At 37.0% G+C, this 27,000-nt stretch overlaps 1 protein-coding gene across 6 annotated transcripts in view; it reads right to left on the bottom strand.

The window, feature by feature from the left end:
- KCNIP4 (potassium voltage-gated channel interacting protein 4) overlaps nt 1-27,000 on the bottom strand; it is a 467,467-nt gene that overhangs the window by 102,234 nt on the left and 338,233 nt on the right. The window contains exon 1 of one of the 6 annotated variants that reach the window (XM_026072982.1): nt 10,054-10,165. The exons of the other annotated variants lie outside the window; for them this stretch is intronic. Coding sequence (XP_025928767.1) covers nt 10,054-10,165 — 112 coding nt within the window. Of the gene's footprint in view, nt 1-10,053; nt 10,166-27,000 lie in introns of those variants that run through there. 6 annotated transcript variants of the gene reach the window in all.

Below are 27,000 nucleotides of genomic sequence, written 5' to 3'. Positions count from 1 at the left end.
AAGAAATCAGCTGGAGTTTTACCCAGTGCTATGCACTAGACTCGTTCATTTGAGAAAAGCAAGTAGAAATTTACAGTTTCCTGATTTATGTAAGGATCAGGGGCTGAATCCAATCCCAAAATGATTATTGTGTATTAATTGATTGGGCTCCATTTAGTGACTTCAGTAACAAGGGTGAAAAATTGCCCAGAGAAGGGAAAAATAAATGGAAACAAGATTATTTTTTCCAGCAGTGTAAATAATATTACTCATTGAAATTAACAAAGAAACATTTATTTGTAATGTGTCATTATAGAAATACAACAAACGAGTTTATGTGTGGTGCCACACTATAAAATATTTTCCTTTATTATTTTTAAACTATTTTACTGGTTTACGTTAAAATGAATTGTATTTTTTTCATTTGGGAAAACAGAATCCCATAGAAAATATGCATACTTTAATAGCAGAATATTATCTTATGCTGAAATTAAGTGTATGCATATTAAAAATATGTTGTATTGAAAAACTATTCATATACAAAAGAGTTTAAGAAACAAGGCTTATATTTTGAAATATTTCAGAGGAAATATAAATCAGCAAAGAATTATTTTTATTTGCAATCTGTGAAATACTGCAAATCTATATACTTGCTTTTATGACACTATAAAATGAAAACTTTTAAGAATTATTTGCCACATATTTAATTACATACATCCATATACATACYGTATGTGCTATATATCTCATAAAAGAGTGTATTCATATATATATATATGATTTCAAATATGGATACATTGCTTGTAACAAAGAAGGTCTGTAAATGCCTAAAAAGAATATGTAATATGAAGCATTCATAGCTGAAGAAAGTATACAGAAGTACAACAGAACATGCTGACTAGCCTACATTAAAAATCTTAATGTACTTTACTTTACAACAGCTTTTTATTAGAATCTGAGGTGAGACTACCTGCTTTCTCAACAAGAAAATAGACAGTGTTTGTGGTAAAGAATAGTCTTGCATATTGACTGATGCCCGATTGTATTTCTGGTTGTATTCAGAGTGCCTTTTTTAATTAAATAGTCTCAACAGATTGAAGCTATTTGTAACTCTATCTCTCACCATGACGAGGTTTCAAACATGGGCTCCTACTCTTGACAGTATGATTTAAAAAAAAATCTATTGAGGTGCCTCTCTCAATACTCATGGCCTCACTACTGTAGCATCTCAAGCAACCTCTAATTTACTTATCCTCACAACAACCAGTGAGTTTAGTAGTAAACTTTTCACCATTTTCTAGAGGACTGGCCAAGGCCACAAAGGAAGGGAACTGCTAGGAGGTTTCCCAAATGCCAACCCAGCTTTCTTACTATTTCATCATGATTCTTCTAATTGTGTAACTCAAGTTACTGAAAATTGGTACCCATGTGATAGAGAAATAATGAAGCGCCTTACAAATAACTCAAACTATGGAAGAAATGTAGGGAGAGGCTGAAGGCAAATTATCCAATGGTCGCAGGATACTAATCACTCCTATTGTGAAAAATACAGCAGCAGCTATATCAGCGTAAACAGTACCACTGCTCTCCCTCTTGTCGGAAGGTCGAATCACTGGCAAAAGAACAGCCTTTCGCATCAGGCTGTATATTCTTTCCTTGCCATCTCCAATGGAGGAATTCCGATTACTGCTGCAGAAATGTAACTTTCCAAGATAAATGCTGACCTAGCCAATCCGACTTAGCTCAAGTTTCATGATGACACATAGAATCTAGAACACCATCTTTTATTGAGAGAAGAAGCAATCTAAAGAATTTACAGTACAAAATATGATAGAAATTAAACCGCTAGTACATAGGTTAAACATAACGCTAGCATTTTTCATGACCAGTCCTTCTGTCACTGTGGATGTCCTGAGAGTCACAACTTAGTAAGGTGTTCCCCATCAGATCACAAGGGAATATAATGCTCTTTTTTTTTGACCGTGGAATGCTTCATTTACTCTCGCGCTTCCTTACGCAGGAGTACATGCTTTTATGTTATATGACTGATGTGATTTTTTTTTTTTTTTTTTGAGGCCCTCCTTGCCTCACTACTTACTACTTTGGTAACAGATCACTGACAAAAATAGACCATTTTTCCCTCCCTACTTCTCTACCACCCCTTTTAGCCTCCCTTTAATTTCACCCTCTCCCCTCCAAACCTGGCAGTTTTATCTGCAAGGGACACATCACCTTTGGGAGCATCATAAATCAATCACTGAACTGTTACACTTCATCTTGTCTAGACTCATTTCAGCAGACTTCAGTCAATATCCTTCCTTCTACCTTTAAAAACCCTGCTGTCTGAACAATGATTTGTTTTATATGACATCACTTATTCTTTCTTAAGTGCATAATGCAAGGCTGAAAATTAATCGTACATAAAATATGGACAGATGCCTATCACAAATATTCAAAGTCTGTTTATCTATATAAGTATCCAAAAATCAGGCAAATGCACATATGGAATCCATCCTTTCACAAATATAAATATAAAAAAATATAAAAAAATATAAATATGAAATGGAGAATCAAATATAAAAGAGAAGCAAATATAAAATGGAGAATCAATCTGCCCAACAGCCTTCCATTTTAATATGGAAATAGAGACTTTTCAGCAGTAACATATTTTATAGAAAAACAATAATTTGACCAGTAACTGCAATTTTCTTTTTTTTGTTTTTAATATTGAAAGTGACATTCTTGCACCTATATGTCRTCTAAGAGTTTGCCAGACTTCCCATTATATAGTTGTTCCCTTGGGATACCACAGCCATTAAAAGTTACTTAGTGTTAAAATTTGGTATGCAAGGTCTTAGTTTCAGATTATTTCTCTCTGTTCAGCCAATGTGCACACATGCATACATACATGCACTAAATATAAAGTTATGGTAGTTCCAAAAATTCATAGGCTACAGCTTTCAGAAGCGCATATTACATTTCCACAAGCTGAACAGTCAGACTCGTGGTTCTTTACGCTGTTCCAGTAACATGAAGCAGTTATACAGCRTTAAGTGTCCAGATGAGACTGCAAAGCCAGCTTCATGGCTGCTTTTGCAATTTTTATCAAAGATAATTACATAAGAACTTTTATTATGAGCTAAAATCCATATTAGAATGAAATTATAGTATAATAGCTTTAAATTATGTTATTATTTTCTCATTACATGGAACAGATTCAGCTGCTTTGTAAATCCTGATGTTTCATATAGGTCTGCACACAGTACAGGCACAAATCACTATGAAATTCACTGAGTAGCTCCCGTGTTCTCATTACTATCAAAGGTCAGATAATTCTGGTGGAAAATTGCGTCAAACATGGAATAGATAATTTAAGAAGTCAAGAGATCAAAGGTGACTACATTATTTCTACATCAATGCAATATCAGGGATTTTCTTTTCCTATTCAGTCATTCCATCATTGCACATTTTTAATGTCACTCCACAATGTCACTTTAGCCAATGATTATTTATGTCTTTGCATACACCATACTCAAACAATAAAGCCTTTCAGATCCTTTGGCCTAAAAGTACATTAGTGATTAGCAATGCTTTTCRCTCACCTATAGCCAGCTGACCAAGTGTGGTCATTTTTCAGGAGTGTACTTTGTCATAGCGAATCCCTGTTGTCTTAAAATTAATTACTTTATGTGGAACTACATTTTAAAAGCAAGCTGAACCTTAAGCTGCTGCAGAATTCAGAGGGAAAATCTGTAAGCAGGGCATTCTGTAGAAAGCTCCTGGTATCCATGGTCTGGGATCCACACTGGTTAGATGCAGACTTTGCTGGATGTATCTTATATAAATATTATTTACCTATATTACAAGTGCTTGTATCTATACTCTGGGAGAAAATACCTCCATACCTTTCAAATGACAAGTTATTTTGGCCAGCAGTGATTGTTGGGCTGTTATGCCTGAACACTGAGTTTTTGTGTTAAAACAACCCTGACTTCCTTCGCTGATAAAGAAACCAGTTATTACAGTATTCTGTAACAGAGGGATGGAAGGCTATAGATAATACATCCTGATAAAATATAGTCCTCTGTTTCTCTTTGAGTGCTCAAATACATTTTACTCCAGCTGATTCTCAAATGTCTGTGTACTCAACACAGGTATTCATAACCTACTTGAATAATGACAGTAAAACAGTCCTGAAAAAGGGGTATCTGATCTAGATGATTCAACAAGGAAACTGTTTTGAAAATTTTAAATCCAATCCTTTAGCTACCTCTTATACAATTTTTGGGGGGGAAACAGTTCTGAAATGCAATGTAGAAATCAATGAGCTCTGACTTGATTTGATGGCATACTTTATTGGAGTCAAGGACTCACATGGGTACCTTCTAAAACCTGATCCTTCAGCTTTTCCAGAGTGAACTGATGTAGGAGAAGCCCTAATAACAATATTCTGTGCAGATATGAATATCTAGAAAGCAGGGCTAAATGTCCACGTGACTAGAGTACAGCATGGAGTCAAAAGGGGAAAAGCCCCAGGCATCTGTAGGGTCGAATGATCTACTTATGATGAATACTCAACATCCTGTCATGATGCTCAAAAGTAACTTTCTATTTGCAGAGATGAATGTAAGGAGCCCTAACTACTTGCAAATAGCCAATCCTTCAGGCTAAAAAAACCCAGTTGTCAAGAATAAGAAGCAAGAAGTTCAAATGGACCTAAGGACTGAGGGGAAGAGTTCTTGCAGAGCAATGGAGCCAAAAGGCACCTGCCCAAGATAGGATGCAAATATGCTGTATGATCCTGAGCCAGAGAGTAACGTTTTAGCAAAGCATTAAGTAGTTCAAAAAATGATAATGTCTGATTCTTCTGGAAACTTTCATGTGAAGATTACATAAGTTATCCTTACAGCTGTCTTCCTAGTTTATCCTTCATAGCTTTTAAGATCTTAAATAGCATTCCCCATTTGTCATACAGCCAATATCTAAACTTTGAATTCAGAGTGGTACAGATGTAGAACGACCTGTTCCTCAGTGATTCAGAAGGTCTGGATGTTAGAAAAGCCTGGAGAAACTGGTATTGTCAYTGTCATCATCACACAGACTTTACTAAAGTCCATGGGAAGTAGTCCATGAAAAGATCTCCATAAGACAATAAGGCTTTCCTTAAAACTTTTTGTAAACTTTCCTATTTAATGCACAGCTTGGTAAAATCAAATGTTTAGGCCGAAGTATGATTTTGGTATTTTTCTTCATGAAAAGAATGATTTTGCTCCTTTTTGCCTATCAAGTACATTACTTGTATATAATCTCTACATCTTATTACATCTTACATCTCTACACATTAGGTCCAGGTAGGAAAGCCACTGAAGTAAAAACAAAACAAAACCCTCAGTTTCAAAATAACTGTGTTAAGATTATTCTTCTGTTACATAAAAAGATGATGATGTTAGTCAAGAGGATGCTTCCCAAACAAGATGTTCCCAAGACCGGAAGAGCCTTGTTTTTGAGAGACATCAAAGAGAAAATAGAACATCGTCAACAACCCTGAGCTAGATGTGACAGCTGGTCAGAAGTTCTATTAAATTTCAGCCAGTCTTGCACCAAACACAAGCACACACAAACATACTTGTGCAAGTAATCATCAGTAATCAACAAATAGTTTGGACAAATGAAAATGGGTTCTGTTCATAAGTAGTAGACATTGCCTACAAGATTTAAAAAGTGGACTGGGGGAGCACCCCAAAATGGCAGTCCAGTGATTCACCCCTGAGGGGAAGAGTTACGCTTCTTGCAAGATAATATAGGAACCTGATACCTTTCATTTAGCCACAATCAGTAAAAAAAGAAAATTAAAATAAAAAAGTCTATGTGGAAAGGTGCTAATATATTTGATGCTGAAGAAATTATCAGTAGTCATTTCTGGTGTGACAGCTTCACTGATGATCACAGGAAACATGACACTACTATGTACCTTGATGCTGTGACTTGGCACTGAGATAGCAACATCCATGAATGGAACTTTTTGAGGCATTTGATAGTGGATTACTCAGAAGAAAGTAGTTCTCACAGTCCTACAAGTGTCTCTGGAGAAGAAAACAGAAAAGTAGAAAGTGGACATTTTACCATGGGAAAACTAAACAGCTTACAGATACCAGAAGGACCATAATTAGTTTTATATGTAGCTGCTGAGAAAAGGCAAGAGGACATGCATTTCTGTTTGGTACATTTCTTACCTTTCTCTTTGCTATGGAGTGATGCTACATTGCATCCCATTTGGCTGACAAAGGCAATTTATGAAAGGAAGCAGCACAGGAGGCTGGAAGCTGGACTTGTAGCACAGCCACCAGTGCACCAGTAAGAGAATGTTCAAATTTGTACAATTCTTATCAGCCTCATGTAGAGAGACATACACTGCTCATGAAATCTTCTTTGCTTTTTGGGGTTGAGAATAGTATAAAACAATGGATTATTTGTCAGCAATACRTCTTTCCCTGTACCATTTATTTTTACTCAATTTACTTCCAAAACTGACTTTATACTCAAATATGTTTACGGATAACTGTAAATGAACTGCTCTCAGTTCTGCATCACAGTAAGAGAAACTGAAGATCAAGTGGTTCTACTCAGTCCTGCTGACCCATTGAGTAGAAAGACATATAGAGCATGACCAGTGGATCCTACCAGCCAAAGACTGAGTTCATGGGGCATTCATACATCAAAAATGAAATGTATATCTGGATAAACATTTGAAAGACAATAACGAGCTCTGAAAACTGTTAGCGATGAGTGGAAAGAAAAGAGGGACAATAGCAGGGTTTAGAATAGATTGCAACATTGGCTAATTATATTCACAAGCAAAGGAAAAATATTTCTATATTAAGTGTTATATATACCTCAAAACATAATTAATAAATGAGGAAGGATGTTGGTCCTTATAAGGACTGATTTACGCAGTCTCCTGATAAATGCAAGGCTGCTCAAACATATTCACACAGCCTCCCCATATATCTACTCTGTGACAGATATTCTGCACACACAAATGCATAGCAAATCCTTTATTTTGCCAGTCTCGTCCCCTACAAGTTTCTGGTGAATGGATTCCTTCTAAGTCTGGTGCTGCTACTTTACCATTCTGATCTTTGGGGATGTAGAGACTTGCAGTTGCTCCAGTTCTGATCTCMCCTCCAGCAGAATAACAAAATGAAATCTTTGGAGGCAAGCTGTCCAGAAGCAAAAGTTTCAGGCAAGGAAGCTAAAGGGAAGATATTGATTATTGTCAAACGACTTTCAAAGTAATGGAAAGAGAGGAAAAGGAGATTCGCACTCACTTCTAGTAAAAGTGATATTGATTCAGTTCTGTCCTTAACAACTGAAACAGGTTGCCAGCTCCCAGGAAGTCAGATTTCTGCCTTTCCTGACCACCCTTTCCTGCTTATTGGAGAGTGGAGGAAGTAGAAGAACACAGTACCTAGACTAGGACACAAGATTAAATCAGGTTCCCTGGCTGCTGAATGCTGGACACATTGAAAGTGCCTAGAATACAAGATTTAGGATATTTTATATTTCATTATAAGTGACTATAAAAGTAATCTAAACAAATTGCTTCAGTTTCACAGCACAAATAGATTAAGGAGCATTAAAGCTGAAGCTCTTTGCCCACCGCCATGGATGAAGAGGAAAAGTAAACTGGAAGGATGGAAACACTCAGGTTACTTAGTTCATGATTCTTTTGTGGAGAGCTGAATCACTTCACTTTTATTCCCATTTCTGCCATTGACTCTTAGTTTGGGCTTGGACAAGTCACTCTGCTGGTAGAAACTGCCATAACACATCATCACAACCCCACTAAAATCAGTGGAGTTATAGCAAGTTACTAGCTAAGAATTTGTCCTTTAGCTGTAATTTCAGTCCATTATTGGCAAGCATCAGAAAAAGCATGCTGCCCTATCTATCAATGACATTTTCAAAATGAATCGATACAGAGAAAATATTAAAACAAGCATGTTAAAGCTTTAGAAAGCCTAACTATAGATACAGATACATTTGTTGCACTGTCCTTTTTGTATATAGGGCTCATGCCCTGCTTCTGTGGGGTAGATGGGGAGGACTCATTGCCCATTTTCGTTTCAGGATCAACACTGACTGTTCAAACACGATTCTCCTTGCAAATCAAGAGCAAACTTGGCCTTGAATTCAACAGAACAACAGACCATTAGTTGTGAATAGCCTACAAAGTATTCCTTAATCATTTGGGCAGAATTCTTGTTTAATTGTATTGGCAGTGCCCAAACATGGAGGAGTTAAAATAGTATGGATCATTCTTAAGGGAATTAGAAATCCCCCAAGCCACCAGAGCTATTCACACTAGAGATGTTTTACATATTTCCACTGTACTTTATAGTGTTTAATCTGTTTACATTTAGATACTGTTATTTTGTTGCTAAGTAGTTTTCAGTGAAATTACTACATTATTATGTATGGAAATACCATGGTGCTAATGAGCATATTAACACAAAGAAGTTATACTTCAGTTGATATATCACCTTGAATCTATTGTTTGTATTAAAATTGGTACAATTTTTACGAGTGGGATTTTCTGAAGGATGATTTTAAATTTTATTTTAAATTATATACAACATTTTCTTACAAACTTCATTACAACATGATTTTGTAAGAAATTAAGTTTGGGGTGTAACTGTATAACTTCCAGAAAGACCAATACTGCATTTTATCTTTTTTTTTCATAATTATCTGTTACTATGTATTATGAAGCTGGAGTTGACAAATATCTAGTAAGAGGGGTTTTAAAATGCTGCATATCCAGAGTATAAAGAAACAAAAAGTGAGCACTGTCACGAGGGAAAAATTACTCATTTGTTTAGGTCTCAAAAAGTAATTTCACAGTTCCATAGCAAATACATTATTAGTAACTATATAGCAAATGTTATATATTCTCACCACATATGGTTTCAAGGACAATTTATTTCACTAGTTCAGTAACTTTTATAAAAGCGCTGTGTTAAAGATTTCACATTTTATCTGCATGTTGAACAGGTTTATGAGGTGATGATGCACATCTACATCCATCAAAGATCCAATTCTACTACGAAAAGTTAATGTTTCAGAAAACTGGAGCGCTCTCGGTGGCTCGGTGCTTCGGGCTGAAGCGGTTACCCAGCAGCAAGGGCTGCTTTGGGTTCACACGTACAAGCACACTGACAAAAGCAAGTCTGTGTTGAGCTTTAGTGCTTCAGTGAGTGAACAGCCTTTGTTTACTACAACATTACACAGGAGGAAATTTAGAAAGTTGACTGTCTAAGATCTTGTTTATAACAACTGAAATAGCCTATTTTATACAATATGAAAAAACTCAATTTGTATAGACAAAAAAAAACTATTAAAATTAATGTGAAGCCCTCTTTGAGATTAGATGAAATGATATGACCCATATAGTAGAGAGCAGACATGAGTCTGAGCAAGCAAATAGGAATTTTAAAACATATATTCGTTATATATATTTAAAATACCCACATTTAATGCCGACATCTATGTCTTTTTTGAAGGGTGTCAAGCAGGCTAATTCCTAAAACTGTAGCTGTATTACTTATCCTGTAGCAATAGTGCTTTGCATTTATCCATGAAAATGTTGTTTAAAGCACAGATACTGATACAGAACAAATGTCTACTTGCATCATAACTCAGAAGAGCAAAGTGTGTTATAAATGTGAACTGTACTAAGATACACTTAATGCATTAAGTTTTCTAGCAGTGGACAGCTTTCAAGGGCAACTGACAGATATGCGTATGTTCACTGCTTTCATTCTTTCTATTAAATATCCACTCACAGACGTTAGGCAATTCAGTTTAAAAAACAAATGTTACGTTAGAGTCTACTTCTGTTTTACAATAACAAAGCAAAAGCAGCAGGAACAAACCGAGATCTTTAGCCTGAATGTTATTTTCACTTTTCAAGCATTTCATTTCACAGCTTTTATACCTGATGCTAGCTAAGGCTATTTTAGCAGATCAGCTACCACACCTACAAACAGCACGAACTGTGAGTGACCACTTTACCTTCTGAAAAATCAATCAGTCCCAGCAAATGAAGCAGCTTCAGAGATGCAAATATAATCACAACAATACCCACTGTTTGCAGTCCCTCCGACTCCCACTCTAGAGTCAACATCCTTCCAGCAGGCAAATCATTCCAGTCTTCACCCCAGCTTGCAAGCAGAGCGAAATCAGAGGGTTTCACCAATATTTTGCTCTGAAGAAAGTTGCAGTGATGCACAGCAACGCTGCTCTGAGCTGTGGTAATTCACTAACCACACTAGCTGAGACAAAATATCAGGAAAAGCCCTGCATCTCATGCTTCTCTAAGCATTTCATTTCATCAGTAGTGAGTCCTCTTAGACGGCTGTGGTGGACCACTAACCCCTGGGTATGACATTGTATCCGGCAAGTAACGCTGCTTCAGAGAGGCTGGAAAAACATCTGTTTCCGACCCGGAGTCTTTGCTGTGTCAGTTCAAAGAAGAAACACTCCCTGGAAACTTGCACTAAGGAGCACGCGGCTGTCAGTGCTGAACTCGCTAACATTGCCAGACCCAGGCTTTGCAATTCTCTCCTTACAGCTCTTCCCAAGCTCATTTTAGCACAATTTTTGTTAAGTTTGGCAAATGACAGTTTACGAAAGACATCTGTTTTCACATACACTAAATGCTGCATCACAGAAAGCTACTGCCCTCTGCATTAGACAAAATGATGTTTAGAGAAACACTGTCTCTTCCTTTTCTTAAGCATCGCCAGAATCTAATTAGACTCTTGAGCGGAAATGAGAATGAAATTAGAGAAATACACATCAGCAGGATCTGTGCCTCAAGCTAGCAACACACAGTGCTGTCAATGGGAAACCCACTGCCCAAACCCCCGCTCCGGAGCCAGGGAGAACGTATTATTGACGGCGAAATGAAAGAGAACTTTTCTGCCCAGGGACACGAACCTGAAGTGCTGAACCCCCAAACTCTGATTCATGTGAATGGGCATTAGACATTTTCAACAACTACTGGGAAGATCTTGCCCAGATCATGCATCAGGGGAAAAAGAAGAGAGGCTTGTGATCCCGGCTGATTTATTGGATAGCCTGTATAAAATTAATTGTCCTGTGTTTACTAATGTGAACAGGAAGAGGACATCCTAGAATAGGCTCTAAAACATATTTATGAAGCACCTGCATTACTGTCAGGTTGGGCCTGAATGCTTATTCTTGTGCCCATCCTAATAATCCTAAATCCTGTCCACTGGGATATAAGACACTAGAATAAAGGGAAGGGAAGTCTCAGAAAAATTAATTTTAGACACTAACTATTAAAGAAAAATGTAAGATCTAACACTAAAAGCAATCTCATAAACCAGGTCTGGTACTGACCACTAATTTTAGGTCATTTAGCTCTTTCCATTACAGACACTTTTTACTAACTTTCTGAGAAGCACAGAAACTTTTATTTTTGGTCCAAAGGCCATTAAAAGTTAGATCAGGATAAAAACAAATCAACATTCTACTGTTTAAGGACTACCAGGAAAAGAGGGGAAATGCACTATTCAATTTACTATTAGCTTTTTTTAGTTTTCCTTTGATGGCTATCTATATTGAGATGCAATTACAAATGAGAGTCATAGATTTTTCCCTATAGACCATACTATAGAAGCTGCAGATTTTTATTCACTGAAAAATCATGCATGTACTTCAGTTCATACTAGGTTTTATTTAGGCAATATATAAGCACCAATATTCTCTGATTTTACTCCTCCGGGTATTTAACACTAGAATGTCATGAGTTCTGTTATTTATATGTGCTCTCAAACTGAATGTCGGTTCCTTTCCCTATTAACCTATAGAGCTAAAAGTTTTCTAGGAGGAATACACAATAAAATTAAATCAGACAAAATTCACTATCCTACATCTGCACCTTCCAAGTACATCATTACCTTTACTTTATATTGTAAAATAATTATTCGAAATATTTTCATGTTAAGTTCTATTCTTTTTTTAAAAAAAGTAACACTTTATTCCCTCTTTTCTATTTCTGGTTATTCCATATCATCTTCCCCTTTTAAGGCTCTGACATGTTTGTCTTAACTCATTCTCATCTCTGACTTCTATTTTCTCGTTAGGTTTATTCCTATTTATTTGTCTCTTCCATCTTTCAAATGATGAAGCATAGCCAAATGCTCTTGGGAGCAGAGGTCCTTCTACTTGATCCCTGAATGTGCCAACCCATAAGCAGAAAGCCACCCAGCAAGCATTACCATCTAGAATGAGTGTTTTATTTTCTGTCCTCATGTAAGGAAAGAGACACGGATCCCTTCTAAAAAAAAATGAAAGGGCCAAAGATTATGAATCCAAAGAGTTTTAGGGGCCAATTTCATCTGTTCTGCAGGTGGTTGATAGAAGAATTTAAGGAAAAAAAGTCATCTGAGAACATTCAATTTAATTAATATAGTTGATTACTGACTTCCAAGAATATCTCCTTTAAAAATAAAGGGGTAGGCTTTTCTCATTGTTTTTCATCATAGCTCCATTTGCATTTGATATTTTCTAAGTTAGGGGAACCACAAACATACTTGGTGAATCTCTAAGTCTCAGCTCTGAAAAGTAATGCAATAAGGATAAGAAACTAAATTATACACAAAGAAAAAGGAAGCAGTGTATGAAATGCTTCCTTTAATACACCACGCAACAGATTCAAACAACAGTGTCATTTAAAGAAGTGGAAGCAGTTCAATTAAAAAAAATCCATGCCTCAAAGCATTTGAAAATAAAATCAATCTTGAAAAAGGAGATTTTAAGATTCACTTATAAAAAGACACCTTCTTGTATTCTGATGACTTCCTAAATTCATAGCCTAGTGTAATTTCTATGTCTCATTTCCTATTTTGAGCAATATTTAAAAAAAAAATTTCCGTGACATGTCCTTATGAGGTACCTGTGTTGGCACTATAAGCAAATTAAAAAAGCTGTTCAAAGAAGAGGGAGTTATCATCAACGCCATTCCCAGGATCCTCAGGAAAACATCATCCTTCACCTGAAATGATAAAACCAGGGACTGACAGCTTATAAAATCCATACACTGTTCTAGCTCATTTCCTTTTCCTTAATTCCTGCTTTTATTTTGAACATTGCAGTACATCCTGGTGGTGACTTAATAAGGCTTTTGCCTAAACTTTCTTGCCACTTTTCAACAGGTGGTATGGGGGGGGAAAAAGTGTTAGCATTATTAGGAAGCTATTACAACTAACCAGTGTGTCTTCCAGTGACCTTGAATTCTTCTCAACAATGGAGATTCAAAGCAGAACCTTTCTCGTTTGCCCAGGATTTGGGCACTATCAGACTGTGGGTTTACTGAGCCATTACACCATGGGAAAGCATAATCATGTCAGTAGCTCCACTCCAGTACGGAGCACTCCCAAATTAGCAATAAACACACACACACAAATATAGTGTTAGGCTGATCTGCCCCTTCACAAAGTAAGGAGAGCACATGCTGGAGCATGAGGCTGAGTCCTCTGTGGATGCATGGCAAACCTTGCCATGTTCCTCAAAGGATGGAGTGAAGATGATCATGGTCATGGGCCTTCTTCCCCCACCTCCTCTTCCCCTGTGATTAGCTGTGTAATCATAAAAGGCAGTGTGTTTTTTCCGCTCCTAGGCAGGTAGCCAAGAGGAACCTATGTGCAGAGCAGGAGGTGTTTTCTCCCTTGAAGCACAAATCTTCCGGGAGTTCTGGACAGGATTGTGTGGATCTGCCAGATTAGCAGGCTCTACCAGAACAATCCCATCTCAGGGTCCATATATAAAGTTTTTCCATGAGCAATCCTGATTAGTTACTGGCTACTCTAACCATTTTAAATAGAATGATTTATATATGGAATACAACGAACATAAAAAGACAATGAACATTAAATATGACAGAGTATTATGTACAAAGTAATTTCTAAATCTGATTGCTGAGTGCTTGTAGAATACCTACACTTTGCAGAAATTTTTCCCTACTTCTTGGAAACAGAAACAAATACTCAAATATTACTTATAAATCTTAGATACAGGAACAGAATTTTAATAATGTCAGAACTGACTAATAGCAAATAAAATCTGCCATTTCAGAACAAACAATATTCCCCCTAATTTAATACATAACAAGAAGTACCAAATGCTTGAGAATAACATGTAGGATGCTATGAATTGAGTAATTAAGGAATAAACTGTTTTGAAATTCTAAAAATAGCTAACTAATAATTCTGTGATTAGTGTATTAGGGTATAAAATTTCCCTATAATTTTATGTCATTACACAGTTCTTTCAAAATTATCTGGTATTATCTTTCATATATTATTATATCTTTCATATACACTGGTAATCTATTTTAATTCTAGTAAACTTCTACCTTTTAACTACAACCTGCCACTGTAATTAACATAGCAAAATTAGGGAGTTTGTATTTTCTTTTAATGGCTTTAAGTTTATTACTATTAATAACAATTTTTACTTTAGTGCTCACAAGGAATTAACACTGTAAATTTGTTATTTATAACAATTCTTATCTTAGTGCTTACAAGGAGTTTACATTGTAATTTATAAAGTCTTCCCTTTTCAATTTCTTCTGGACTTTGTACATGAGAATGGAGAAATAGGAATGCCTAATTGATTCCAATACATTTAAGTATTTTATGTATATTAAGTGTTTTTCTAGTATATTTTAACATCTGCATGTAAAACAGGCTTTCCTCAGAGAAAAATCTCTTCACACCTGTGATCATTTCCATTGCTCTTCTGCGCACACATTCTGCATTTGCTGTTGTCTATTTTAAAATGGGGCTGACCAAAACTGAACACAGTTTTCAAGGTGAGGATGTATTACTCATTAATTAGCTTGAATTATGTTTTCCTAAATGATGAAATCTGCCCAGCGTTATAGCTAATTTAAGGGAAAAAAAACTCTTAATTGGCTAGCAGTAATAGTTCATCAGAACCTACTTGAATTTTTTTCCCCAAACGTAGCTGAAAAGGGAAACTGCTGATGAGTTAGAAATAGCAACAAAATTTGGACGTATTAATTAGCTGCCCTTCTTTCTGCACTCTCTTTTCCAGAGGGACACGTCAGTCAGCCAGAAGAGAAAGTAGCTGTCAGATCAACACAGACAAGGCACCTATGCACAGGTCAGCTGAACTCAGAATCTTCCACTTATTGCTGATACCAGATCCGAGTTTATTAGGAAAGTTCTGTGGCTCATAATGAGCTTAATCCTCCTATTAGCCAGCCAGCAAGAAATCTGTTCACAGGCAACAATCTACAGTCTTCTACACAGAAAAGTTTATATTTTAGATCTGCAGAAGAAAACTTTGCCCAGTAGAAAACATTTTGGGAACCTGGAGAAGCAATTAACTTAATTCATGCAAATCCTTTCAAGAATTATTCAGAGTGAAAGAATTCATGTTTTTGAAAGCAACACCTCCTGCGTGGTCTGTAACAGCTAATCACAGAATATCGTGTAATCTTCAAAAAGTGCTTAGAAAAACAAGAGACTAATATATGGGATGACTTTGTTCATCTCAACAGTGCTGCAGCCACTAAAGAGCACAATAATTACACTACTAAACAACTTATCCAACAAAATTGTGGGAAAACTTTCTCTAAGTAGAATAGCAAATTAGAGTGTAATTACCTAAGGTAAAATTTGTCAAACTCAATATATCATCTTTAATATTTACACTAAGTGCCCTAGATCTTTAATGACTGTAAGTGGATACAGGCTGAGAAAGAAAAAAATCTGGACACCTGTACAGGCAAGATAAGATTCCACTGGTTTGTGGTCAAGGGAGAAAATAAGATATGCAAGTTTTTTAAGGCTTAGTCTCATACCTTGAAGTAAATTACACTGAAATATTATTGCAGCTATAACTGTCTAAAGTTGATTTCCTCATTCTGCTAGTCTGATTCTAGGCTACGGTATGGGATTTTACTAGTATTTTTTCTTTGTTTTCATCTTCTGACTCGCACTTGCTCCTAGAAGCTTTTGTTCTTGCTTTGATCTAAATCGAAGGACCGCTGCCATTACTGCTCTGAAAACAAGAGCTGAAGAGAATCCCTCAAGACAACCATGATCAAAACCCTCCAGTGACATAACAATTACAGGTGGTTTCATTTCTTCTATAAAATTAATTGGTATAGCACGTTATACAATTATGCTTAAAATAGTTAGTGTGCAAGTGAATTGTAAATTAAACTGAGCAGCCATGGGAGTAACAGAAACATTTTCATTTTCAAAGCTTTAGCAAAGGATTAGAGAGAGGCTATCTCTTTCCTAAACAATGTTAAATTACATTTAGTAATAGTAAGTAATCAAATTCTGATTTGTTTTACTGAAAAGCCCAATGGCCTGCTTGGCAAATTAAATTATCTCTAAATTATATGACTATGTCTTCAGCCTACAGTCCTGTTTTTCCTTTTATATTAAATCATACTTGATCTTGCAGTAGAAGAAATTGCCACTATCAAGTTTGTGAGCATAAATGCACGTCTGCACTGGAGAACCACAGTGTAATGTAACTATTTGAGGCCCACAGAACTGAACTACTTTATTAGGTGTAATATAGCTGTGTTAGTATAAAGCTCAGACTGGGTTAAACTGCCCAGTAGAGAATCAGGGAAAGAAAATTTACCCCACAGCTTGCTGTAGATTGGCTCTAAAATTAAATGGTTCTTGCTTCTCTAGCCATTGAACTACCTGAATGAGAGTGCAAGCAATATTTTTAAGATAGTTGAAGCCCAGGGCATGATTCACCTGTACATCTGTAATTCTCATCTCTTCTCCCGAGGTATTATCTGAGTAAATATCCTTGACCCATCTTCTTCTGATGAACTACTTGGTCACACTGCACTTAAGACATGCTTTTCCTACTTATAGCAGGATTTTAACTTTTTTCTGCATGACCCTCTTCTTCAGTCTTTTCACATTTAGAAAGAACACAGCAATAGTGGTGTCTGAACAGCTGATTTTCTTCTTTCACTACTATTTTTGTAAATCATTATCAACCATTTTACTTATATAATGGGGAACTGTTGGGAGGCCTACAGGTCAAGCTGGTAGAAATGAAGGGGTGAAGTAGAAGAATTCACAAGTCCATATTCAGTCATTTCTGTTCAGCAAATTATGAATATATTCATCGGTGCTTCTCCATAAATCTAAAAAGCTACATTTTTATGGACTGTGCAGCTGAGATGACCTCAAATGAGTTACTAAAGGAAGAGACAGGTGTTTACTGCCATGATGAATGAGAAAACAAATGAACCATGTATGTTAGTTGTAAAAACTAACATTCTAGTAATTGAAAGGAATTTTCGCCATCGCAGCTTCAGAACCAAGTATCTATTATTTTTAAATCCTGAAGGTATCCTGTGCAACAGATTTATTTCAGAACCAGTGTGGCTGGCTCCCTATGATTCAATGTATAGGGTTAGCAACTAAACTGAAGAAAAAAAAATATTATTAAACATGATCTTAAGAACGTCGCTGCCCTGCAACCCTCTTCTTGTGATATACCCGTCTTTCTCTCATTTTAAATAACACATGCACAATAAACATACAATAAATTTTTCATTTTGGCTTTTAAAAAGGTGAAGCATGTTATTTTTCCATAGCAACAGGAAAGTATTATAAATGGAGTCTAAAGTGGCTGACATATTTCTACATTTGATATGCTTGTTAAAAGACAAGTATATCTGTCCCATAAAGATGAGCTAGAATGAATTAACCCTTATTACACAGCTGCAGCATATACCAGAAACCTGACTAAAAACCCTGCAGTCAGGATTCTGTCCCTTAGTTATATATAATAAGACTTAGAATAAATTTAACAATTATGCTGATTTGACTACAGACCTGCAACATGTGATAACCATTCACAATAATGCAATATTCAGAATTACTCCATAGCATTTGTTTATGAACTATTGTTTGTCTGATTTATTAACAGCTTCTGAAGCATGGTATTGTTTATTTTTTACCTATCGCTGACAAAACATCATTTATATCCCTTCCAATGACAACTTAAAACTTCCTTTCTTGAGTAGAACCATTTTCAGGTGATCTAGTTTTACATAGGGTATAATATGAGGACAAGCTGCATATGATTTATCTTTATGGGCAATAATTTTAGGGTTAAATCTAATTCAAAGCACACTTAACAACTCTTTCAGGGCCAGACCTCTTCTTGCTTCTAGCTGCTAAAGGCAGCTGTTTTTTGGAGGATTGTTTGGGTTTGTTTGTTTTTTAAGTCTCTGGGGCCCTACATAGTAGTGAGTGGGTTTAATGCAGAGAAATGGTGGGAGAGGTATCAAAGGGAAATGCACACGCATACAGTGATATAGGTAGCTACCATCCCCACACTGGATGGGGCAGGAGCACTGTATTTCTTTTCATTCAGAAGTTTCTCTCTATTACAAATCTCAGAGGCTTCTAAAAGTGCTCACTGCCAATTCTCCCACAAAAAGTGTAAGGGAGGCAGCGTACTAATGATACAGTCCTGGGCACCATCAGACTCTATATTTGGCCTATCTCCTCAGGAAAATTACAGGTTTTGTGAGCTGGATGCTAATTCTTTCAAAAAAGAGAGAGGAAAAAAAAAGTCACTATTTGGGAAGGGGTTGGAAGATACAGCATAACTTGATGAAGTTTCTCAGTTACTAAATGCTATGCACCTCGACTTACAGCTCCATTGCAATTTATTGCTACAGTGATATTTGAGGATACTTGCAACATAAAACGAGAGACTTTATCTGTTGCAGCAGTTTTGCTGATCTAGCACTCTTTCAGCCCTTGCAGGAGGAGATGAACTTACAGTGTCTTGTTCTCACCGAGGTGACGGGAAGGGCCTGCGCTCTCCCCTGAGGAAGCACACCACTTTGGGTTGTGTTAAATACCACTGCAGGGATCAGCTCTTTCCTTCTGTCCTGGCTTTGCAGGGTTCATCACAGACTCGATACCTGCCRTGGTTACGGCGCAGAGGAGCGGACRCTGCATTATGCACAGCAGGTTTACAGGGTTGTGAGAAGTTCATCTTCACATGCTTATTGACATGCAACAGGCCATACCCCTATCCCATAAAGGGGACACCTGCATATCCTCCTTTACGTTAAACCAACAGCTTTAAAGCATGGTTCAGAGCTGGCAAAGAGGTGATTGTAGAGCCATTTTTAAGGCCCAGAATTTGTTTGTTGCTGTTAATATCTCAAATACCTCAGGCACCATTTCCCCCATTAATCATCTGTGGACCAGGCTATGCATTTTAGTTTCTCTCATCTTCTCAGCAGTAATCTCCCTAGCTTCCCAATAATGCTGCTCTTCTCTGAACTCACTCCCAGTAGGCAACACAGTTGTATAGAAATAACGTACTAACTAGTTTTTAGGTGGAGCTCAATTAGTCATGAGCAGGATCAAATGATGAGATTGCCAGCCACAGACTTAGTATTTCATTCATATGATTGTCTYACCGAAATAATATTAAACAACGTTTTGTCTCGTTTATTACTCAAAAGCAAATAAAACCTAAACCCTCCCTTCCCCCCCAGTATTAGACCCTTATGGATGTCCTTAGTTTTTAGAAATTTACATTCCAGTTGAGGTACCCTAAGACTGTGCCCAGATTTCAGCCCATTCCCTCACTGCAACTGTTTGTTTTGGTAACGTTTATTTCCAAACTTATTCTTGGAAATCTTTGTTACTAGTGACAGTAACGCACATTGCCTTTCACTGAGGCAGCTCTGTGATACACTGGAGAATAATTAGGCTGCTGTTCCCCGGCAGCCTGAGCAGGTCTGACAGCTTGTTACCCCGTCCCACAGTCCCTAGCAAGTTCTCCCTTCTCTTGCACTGGCTTTGGTGCCTGTCTGATACTGCATGAGCTTTCGCAAATTGTTAAGCCAGAAGAAAAATAATTTCACACACACACTGACACAGACAGACAGACAGACAGACACACACACACAAAAGGCGGCGCCCCAGCCTTTGTCCTCAAGACGCTTTGCGGACAAGAGTGCTCCTCCCACGGCTGCAGATGCTCCCCAATCAGTAATCCCACGCAGGCTCTGAAAGAGGACAAGAGCCCAAATCTGGTGATGTGAGACCAGGCAAGCACGGAAACAAATCCTGAACAGTTTTTAACTGACATGGCCAGCCCACAGATTTTGCAAGACAAAGTCAAGACTTGCCATCCTACCACATATAGATGAAGAAAAGTATTACCCAAGCAGTGAGAGCACTCCCTGCTGTGTGGGATTCAACAAGATACAGAGCCCACATACAGGCATAGCAAACATCACCATTTAGTGTGGCTTTGTATTTTTATTGTGCTTTATGATAAATTCTTATTTACACTTCTTAGTTTATGTATACAGGACATGTTTATAGAACTAATACCTCTGAATGATATTCCTTCAAGTTTCCTAGTTGGATTCTGGCTGTAGGGAGAAGTTATGTTTATATCACACAGTGTTTAGTCAACTGGTAAATTCTGTTGACGAATTAAAGTGCATTCTTCTTCCTAATGAATTACACTTTCTAGCATACCAAAACAGATGTATGATACCTGCTCTGAGTCTCAAGCAAAGAGAACACAATGGCTGTCTTGCTCCTTCCTTGCTACAAGGCTGTTTGATTTTTAATTGCTTCCAACTGCAGAAAAGGTTAAGCAATACTTGCTGCCTTATCAGTTGAATTGAAGCTCCCATTTAGCAGTGTATGGGAATTTCTGAGCACCAAAGAAGCTTCTCAACAGTACTGATGACTTAAGAACCAAAAAACTCTTTTAGGCTAAATGGAGAAAAACTCAAAAGTAGTTAAATGGATTGAGCAAATGCAGTAATTTCTTCCCATCCCAATCCCAATACATACAGGAGTATTTGGAAAGGCCTTCTCTATGAACCAATAAGTTTTAAACATTTCTATGCGAGTGCTTGAATTTTAACACATACAAAATGTCAGTCTTTAAACAGAAACTGCTCTTATACATAAATATATCATTAAATGCACCTGAGGAAACTCAGACACTGGTAGGTTAACTACAATGCATATACCAAGATCAGAGGAAAAAAGCTAGTGAAGAACTAGCAGCAAATTTTACCCTGAACAGATTTTCATACAGTGACAATATATAATGATCTGGGGAATCTTCCTGTRCAAGAGATGAATTCTGCTTGATGTTATTCATTTATTTAGTTGCTCCTATGAAAATGAATGCATTTTTAAAACTTCTGTCAATGATTTTCTCCTGTTCCCTCATCTGACTAGGCTGTCTTGGCACACATTCAACAAACGAGTTCTCTGCTGCTCCTGAACTCTTAGAACTGCAAACCAGCGGAAAGAAGAGCAAACAGTATAAAGAATCGTGAAAAGAATGGAAAAGTCCAACAAGACAACAAAAAGGCAATGATGATGGCTAAAAAGTGCTAGTGGGGAGATGGGGCAAAGGGCACAGAGAGCTTCAGCAGAGAGGAAACCCTGAGTGGCTGAGCACACGTTTGCTGCAGGGTGGCCTGTTTTAGCAGCGACACAAACCAAAAGGAGAGTGAAAGCTTCTGTGGCGGCAAAGCAAAATACTCTCTTTACCACACTGCAGATGCCAGATGTAGCAGTAAGAAAGAGCAAAAAGGTGCTGGCATCCTAAAGCAGGGAGCAAGGAGGCAGCAGCAAAGATCCAGGCTGAGCCTAGCAAATGAAAGAGAAGAAGGGCAGAAGTAGAGAGCAGTGACCTAAAAGTGGGCAGAAAGGGAGACAACAGCACTTCTGGGAAGAGCTCAACAGAGGAGGACAGCAGCAAGCCCAAAGAGAAGATACAGGTGAGGAACGAGGCAGCAGGATGGACCATGAGTGGCTTCAGGAATGGTGGGAGGTGCAATGAAAGTAACAGCAAGGGGCAGAGAAAGTAGGATGAGAAACACTGGAATAAGTGACCTTTCAAGTGCTCATCCACCTTTATTTTCTATTGTTTCATTAAAAAACATAAAAATAATGCATCTTCTACAGCATCAAAAATTCCACAAGGACTACTGATAAATTTAATAGAAGAGTTAAGGAAAAGATATTCTACTTAAAAGTAACAGTTAATTTGCACGRAAATATGCCATGAAGGCCTGTCTCTGAGAACAGAGATCTAAGCCATATTAACCAACAACTATCTGTATAAGAGGAACACAAAATACCTGTTGAGCATCACTGGCAATCAATTTGCACACACTGTGACAGACAGAAGTTAACACATTTTTAATGTTTGGAATGCTACCCAATCGCAGAATAAATGCCAAACAAGATTTATATTGTTATTGCACTGAAAAGTCTCAAGAACTTAGGTCCATAAAATATTATGGCACTTTCATCAGTCTGCCATCTTTTATCTGTTATTTACATTTTGTTCTAGAACTCAGAGCAGCCTCTGCCTTGCAGCTGTAGTAGCTTTAGTTGTGCCTGGAGTACACTATAGAACAGAGACTTTTTGCATCTGCTAAAACTCTTTAATTTCCCCCCTCTCCACCTGCAAAACAATTTAAAATGAACAGCCTGTACCAATCTGCTTTTGAAGTCCATGGAAGCAAAATCTTTGTATTGCTGGCTGATCAGCAGCTTCTTCTTTCCACTCCCCCCCCCCCAACCAGTGTATTTTCACCTGTTAGCAGATCATGACTGATCCAGTTAAAGCCTTTTTCTGCTACCAGAAAAATAAATAAATAAATAAATAAATAAATAAATAACCCACACTCTGGTTTTGCATTCTGCACAACTGAGGACACACCAAACTGACCAGACGCATGACAGTTCTGCTTGTGCTTCGTTTCAATCCATTGCTAAGACAAGCCGGTTATGCTTCCTTACAAAACTAGAGCGAAGGAAAGGAAAAGAAAAATATGACAAAAGTGAAGCAAAAAACCAAATACTAGTAGTTCAGCTGTGGAAATCTCTGGAGGATTAGCTCAAACTAAGGATGAGCACACAATGTTATCATTTTTGGTGATCCTATTTTTATTTCAGAAAAGGCAGGTGGTGCTCACCATTCTAGAATTACTCTGTAAGTATTGGTGAAGTACGTCGCTCACTTTATATAGCTAATACTCATTTTCACATAGCTACAGTACAGAGGAGTCTTAAAGAAAAACAAACAAGATTAAAGGTAAAACCTCCTGCTTCTAAGTTGAGTCAATTCTGATTTCTGCTCCAGACAACCAGTCCACCAAGCCCACAAATCTAAGACTTATTTAATCAGTTAATTAAACTCTAGTCATATAATTGTGACAACACACATAAATCAACAAATTTGCATAGATACAAATAGGGAGAGAGTTCATGTAAGAGAGTAAAGTTGTTTGGGTTTTTTGTTTTCACATTATTAGATAATTGCCTTATTCCCTTCTGCTATCCAACCAACCAACCCAGAACAAAAATAAAAAATAGCCTTTTGCCCAAGATCCTGCCTAGTAATCACTGTTGCTCTTATCAGTAATTTATATCAATAGATAGGTGAAAGATGTTTCAGTGTTTGTTTTTTTTTAAATTATCAGAATAACAGCTATTTGTAAAATGGGCCCAATGCTTAGACATATCTTACATTTTGAACAATACTTTTCTAAAAGTGACCAATCACTAGAATTGCCACAAGTTTGAAGGAGCAACCTCTCATTTTAGAACATGAATTTCTGCTGTGTCTTAGCCACTTCTGTACAGAAGAATACGGAATCGCCTTTTCATACTAAATGATCAGTACAAGTAGAGCATTTGGCTGCCGGAACTGGTTGGTAAATATGTGCRTTATGACACATTTTCTCTTTGAAGTATGATGAAGTTAGGAAGATTGATGGAAGGACAATTTCCTGTGTTCTGGGCAGCCTGCACTTAATCTTGTTATGGACGCAGACTCATCCTGGTGTCACTTTAGGAAAATTGCACGGCTGAGGTGGAAGGGAAGGAACTCATCCTCACTGAAAACTAAAATTGCTGTGGTCATAAAAGCCCACTCAAATGCCTACCAAGTAATGAGCCTTGTCACAGTGCTAAAAACTAGTCAAGACCTCCTACAAGGAAAGCTGTCCATTTCAAGAGGATGTAAAATAAATGTAGCTCTCAAACAAGATATCTCGATAGGATAAAATCTGCTTTTTGTACTCAGGATGCTGGATTAAACTGTAATTTGACTTGTGCGTGCCAGAAAGGCCACACCAAGGCAGTRCAGATGAAATAAGCAGTGCAGGCTGAAACCCTTAAAGCCATCAGTGAACGTCAAGATCTATCTTTATAAAGAAGGTTATCCCCACAACTCAAACAGAAAGTGATGCCATTTTTCTTTTGAATAAACTCTGACTTTAGAATTTACCATTTGCCAGTAAAGAAAAATATTGACCCTCCCAAAATCTTAAGGGCTTTTTTTCTTTATTAAGGTGTCTTTGCAACAAAAAAAAAGAATTAATTTGTCTAAAAAGGCAGACAAAAAACTGTTAGTTTCTCAAAAGTGGAGCTCTTATTTGTCACTGCTTTGGTTTGTGTCCATAGCTCTAAAAAGAGGAGACACCAGTAACAGAGCCTGAAAATCATTCTTCAGATGAAAATGTTGCTATACGAAGCAGAAGAAAGTAAGGCTTTCTCTTTGCTTGGAAGCCGGAATCTCCTTAACGAAGTTACAAAATTGTAAGAAGGTTCATCCTGGTCTCATTTATTTCAAATTAATAAAGCAAAGTAAGCAAAACTAAAGTGTGGTTTTATATCTTAATCTGTACGTCTCAATCTCCGCCAGGGTATTTGCAATACAACTGTGTCATAATATTATGCCACTTCCAGTTTGTAAATTCTGATAGTAAAGTACTGCAACTGCAGATTAGTTTTGCTCCTGACTGCCACCTGCTATTCAGGATGCTGCTTTTGTATGYAGCAAGCTGTTGTGTTGAATGCTATTCTGAGTGCAGAGAACAGTGTTTCTGCTCATAATCACTAAGATCACTGATAGGAAAAAAGAACCTTTATTCTTGTCTGTTTTAATCTTGCATACAAAATATCATAATGATGTTAGATCCAATGGATTRATTGAGGCAATGCTGTTTCAGTATTAAACACAAATTAGGAAATACTAGCTTTAGGTTTGCAGTTGTACTGTTAATATATGGGGAGAGCAAATCAGGCAGTCAGTAACAAATGACAGAGAGGAAAAGGAAGACAAGGAGATAGAAAATGCAAAAATTGAAAAAAAGAAATAATGAGCTTGTAAGAAGGAAAAGAGAAAATGCAGGATGATTGTATGATTTCAGCATGGCAAATTTTTGTTAAGTAATTTAGATAGAACATAACAGCATCATTCAATATAACACTGGAAGCATACTCACTCTAACATTACCACTCRGTAAAGGCAATAAACAATATTATACGAATGAGCTGAGAGCAACACACAGTTGAGGAAGATAGCATCAAGACACAGACCATTCAGAGAGGAAACATTTGCAGCACTCATGAAGGTAAAGAAAGTCACCAGAAGATTTCTGGGATCAAAATCATTCAGATTTATGCCACCTGAAGACTAGGCTYGCTTTCCAGGGACTATTAATAAAAATGAACAAGTGTTGCCATTGTCCTGCATTTTGAAACAAATGCTTTTTCATAGTCTGTTCAACCTATTCTCTCAAAAGTTGTTTTTCCTTTTTCAAGTGAAAATGAAATATAAACCAAAATATATGAAGAGTTCTTCAAAAAAACAAAAAAACCCTCTTCTGGTGATATATTGCACTTTATACTTTAATTATATTTTTTGAATATTTGTAGATTTAAAGCATGAAGTACAAAAGTAATAGATTTCTATTGATACTAAAGGGGGCACCTGTCCATATGACTTTAATGTCTTTGTCAACATTTTAAAAGGCAGTACAAATTATACAGTTACACAAGCTCAAGAACACTAACAGGTACTATGACTCAGTCTGGTGCACTGAATCTCATTGATGTTATCCCAATCTTGGTGTAAGTGCTGAAATACAGCTTATTGGAACCCACTGGCAGTAACTGGAACAGACAGAACATACCAATGCCCATTCCTTGCCAGTGGTTTCCCTAATTCAGGATGTTAACTCCTAACAGCTAATACGAGCTAACGCTCAGGTACTTCAGACAGTTAAAACATAAAAATAATTAAAAAAAAAAAGTTGGATGACAAAAGTCCCTCTATTTCTCATGTTAGAAAATATTTCTTTGGGTGTTTAGTTCATTTTATGATTTGTATTATTTTAAAGGCTCTTTGACTAAACGACTATGGTCTTCAGTGCTTCAGATTTCTGACAGTTCATTGTGTGATAGTGCTGTGGCCTGTTGCAGTAGAACTGCAAAGGCAGGTTATACCAACATTGATTAATATGTACTCGATGTAGTCCTTGTCCCCACTGATTTAGTATTATACTAGATAAATAAAATTATGGAGTATGTTAACAGCACATTATCCTAAAGGTTCACAGTTTTTTTAGCTTAGAATATTTAATATTCTTCATTACACTGAGCTAATGAGAACAGCTCTGCTTCCGGACATCATCTTTCTCCAGGACAGCACTGAAGCAGCATGTCCTCAAGATGTACTGAAGATAATGAAACTTGAATATATACATAAAGTTACCAGAAGGAATTTTCTGTATTCACTGCCCACTAGATGGTTCTGAGCATAAGCAGTAGGTGGCACTGATGCAACAGAAGGAGGTGGAACTAAAGGGCGCTGCTAATGGTTTTGGAAGAGAGTAAAGCCGAGTTTCATTCCTCCAGTTCAATACCAGGATTATCTGGGGGGCATGAGGAGGGGGATAACAATAACAACAACAAATCTTACCAGCTATGACATTAACTTGATAGATATTTTCTGCATATCTTTAAAATTACATTGAAAGCTTTAAAGAGAAAGAAAAATAAGTGGAAGGATTCAGTTCCCAACAGCAATAGCAATTAAAATAATTAGTGA

This window comes from Apteryx rowi, unplaced genomic scaffold (assembly GCF_003343035.1).
Source record: "Apteryx rowi isolate R43461 unplaced genomic scaffold, aptRow1 scaffold_355, whole genome shotgun sequence".
In the NCBI taxonomy this organism is placed as follows: Eukaryota; Metazoa; Chordata; class Aves; order Apterygiformes; family Apterygidae; genus Apteryx; species Apteryx rowi.
Note: the sequence above shows the minus strand (reverse complement) of the source record. Positions and strands in the feature narration are given on the sequence as shown.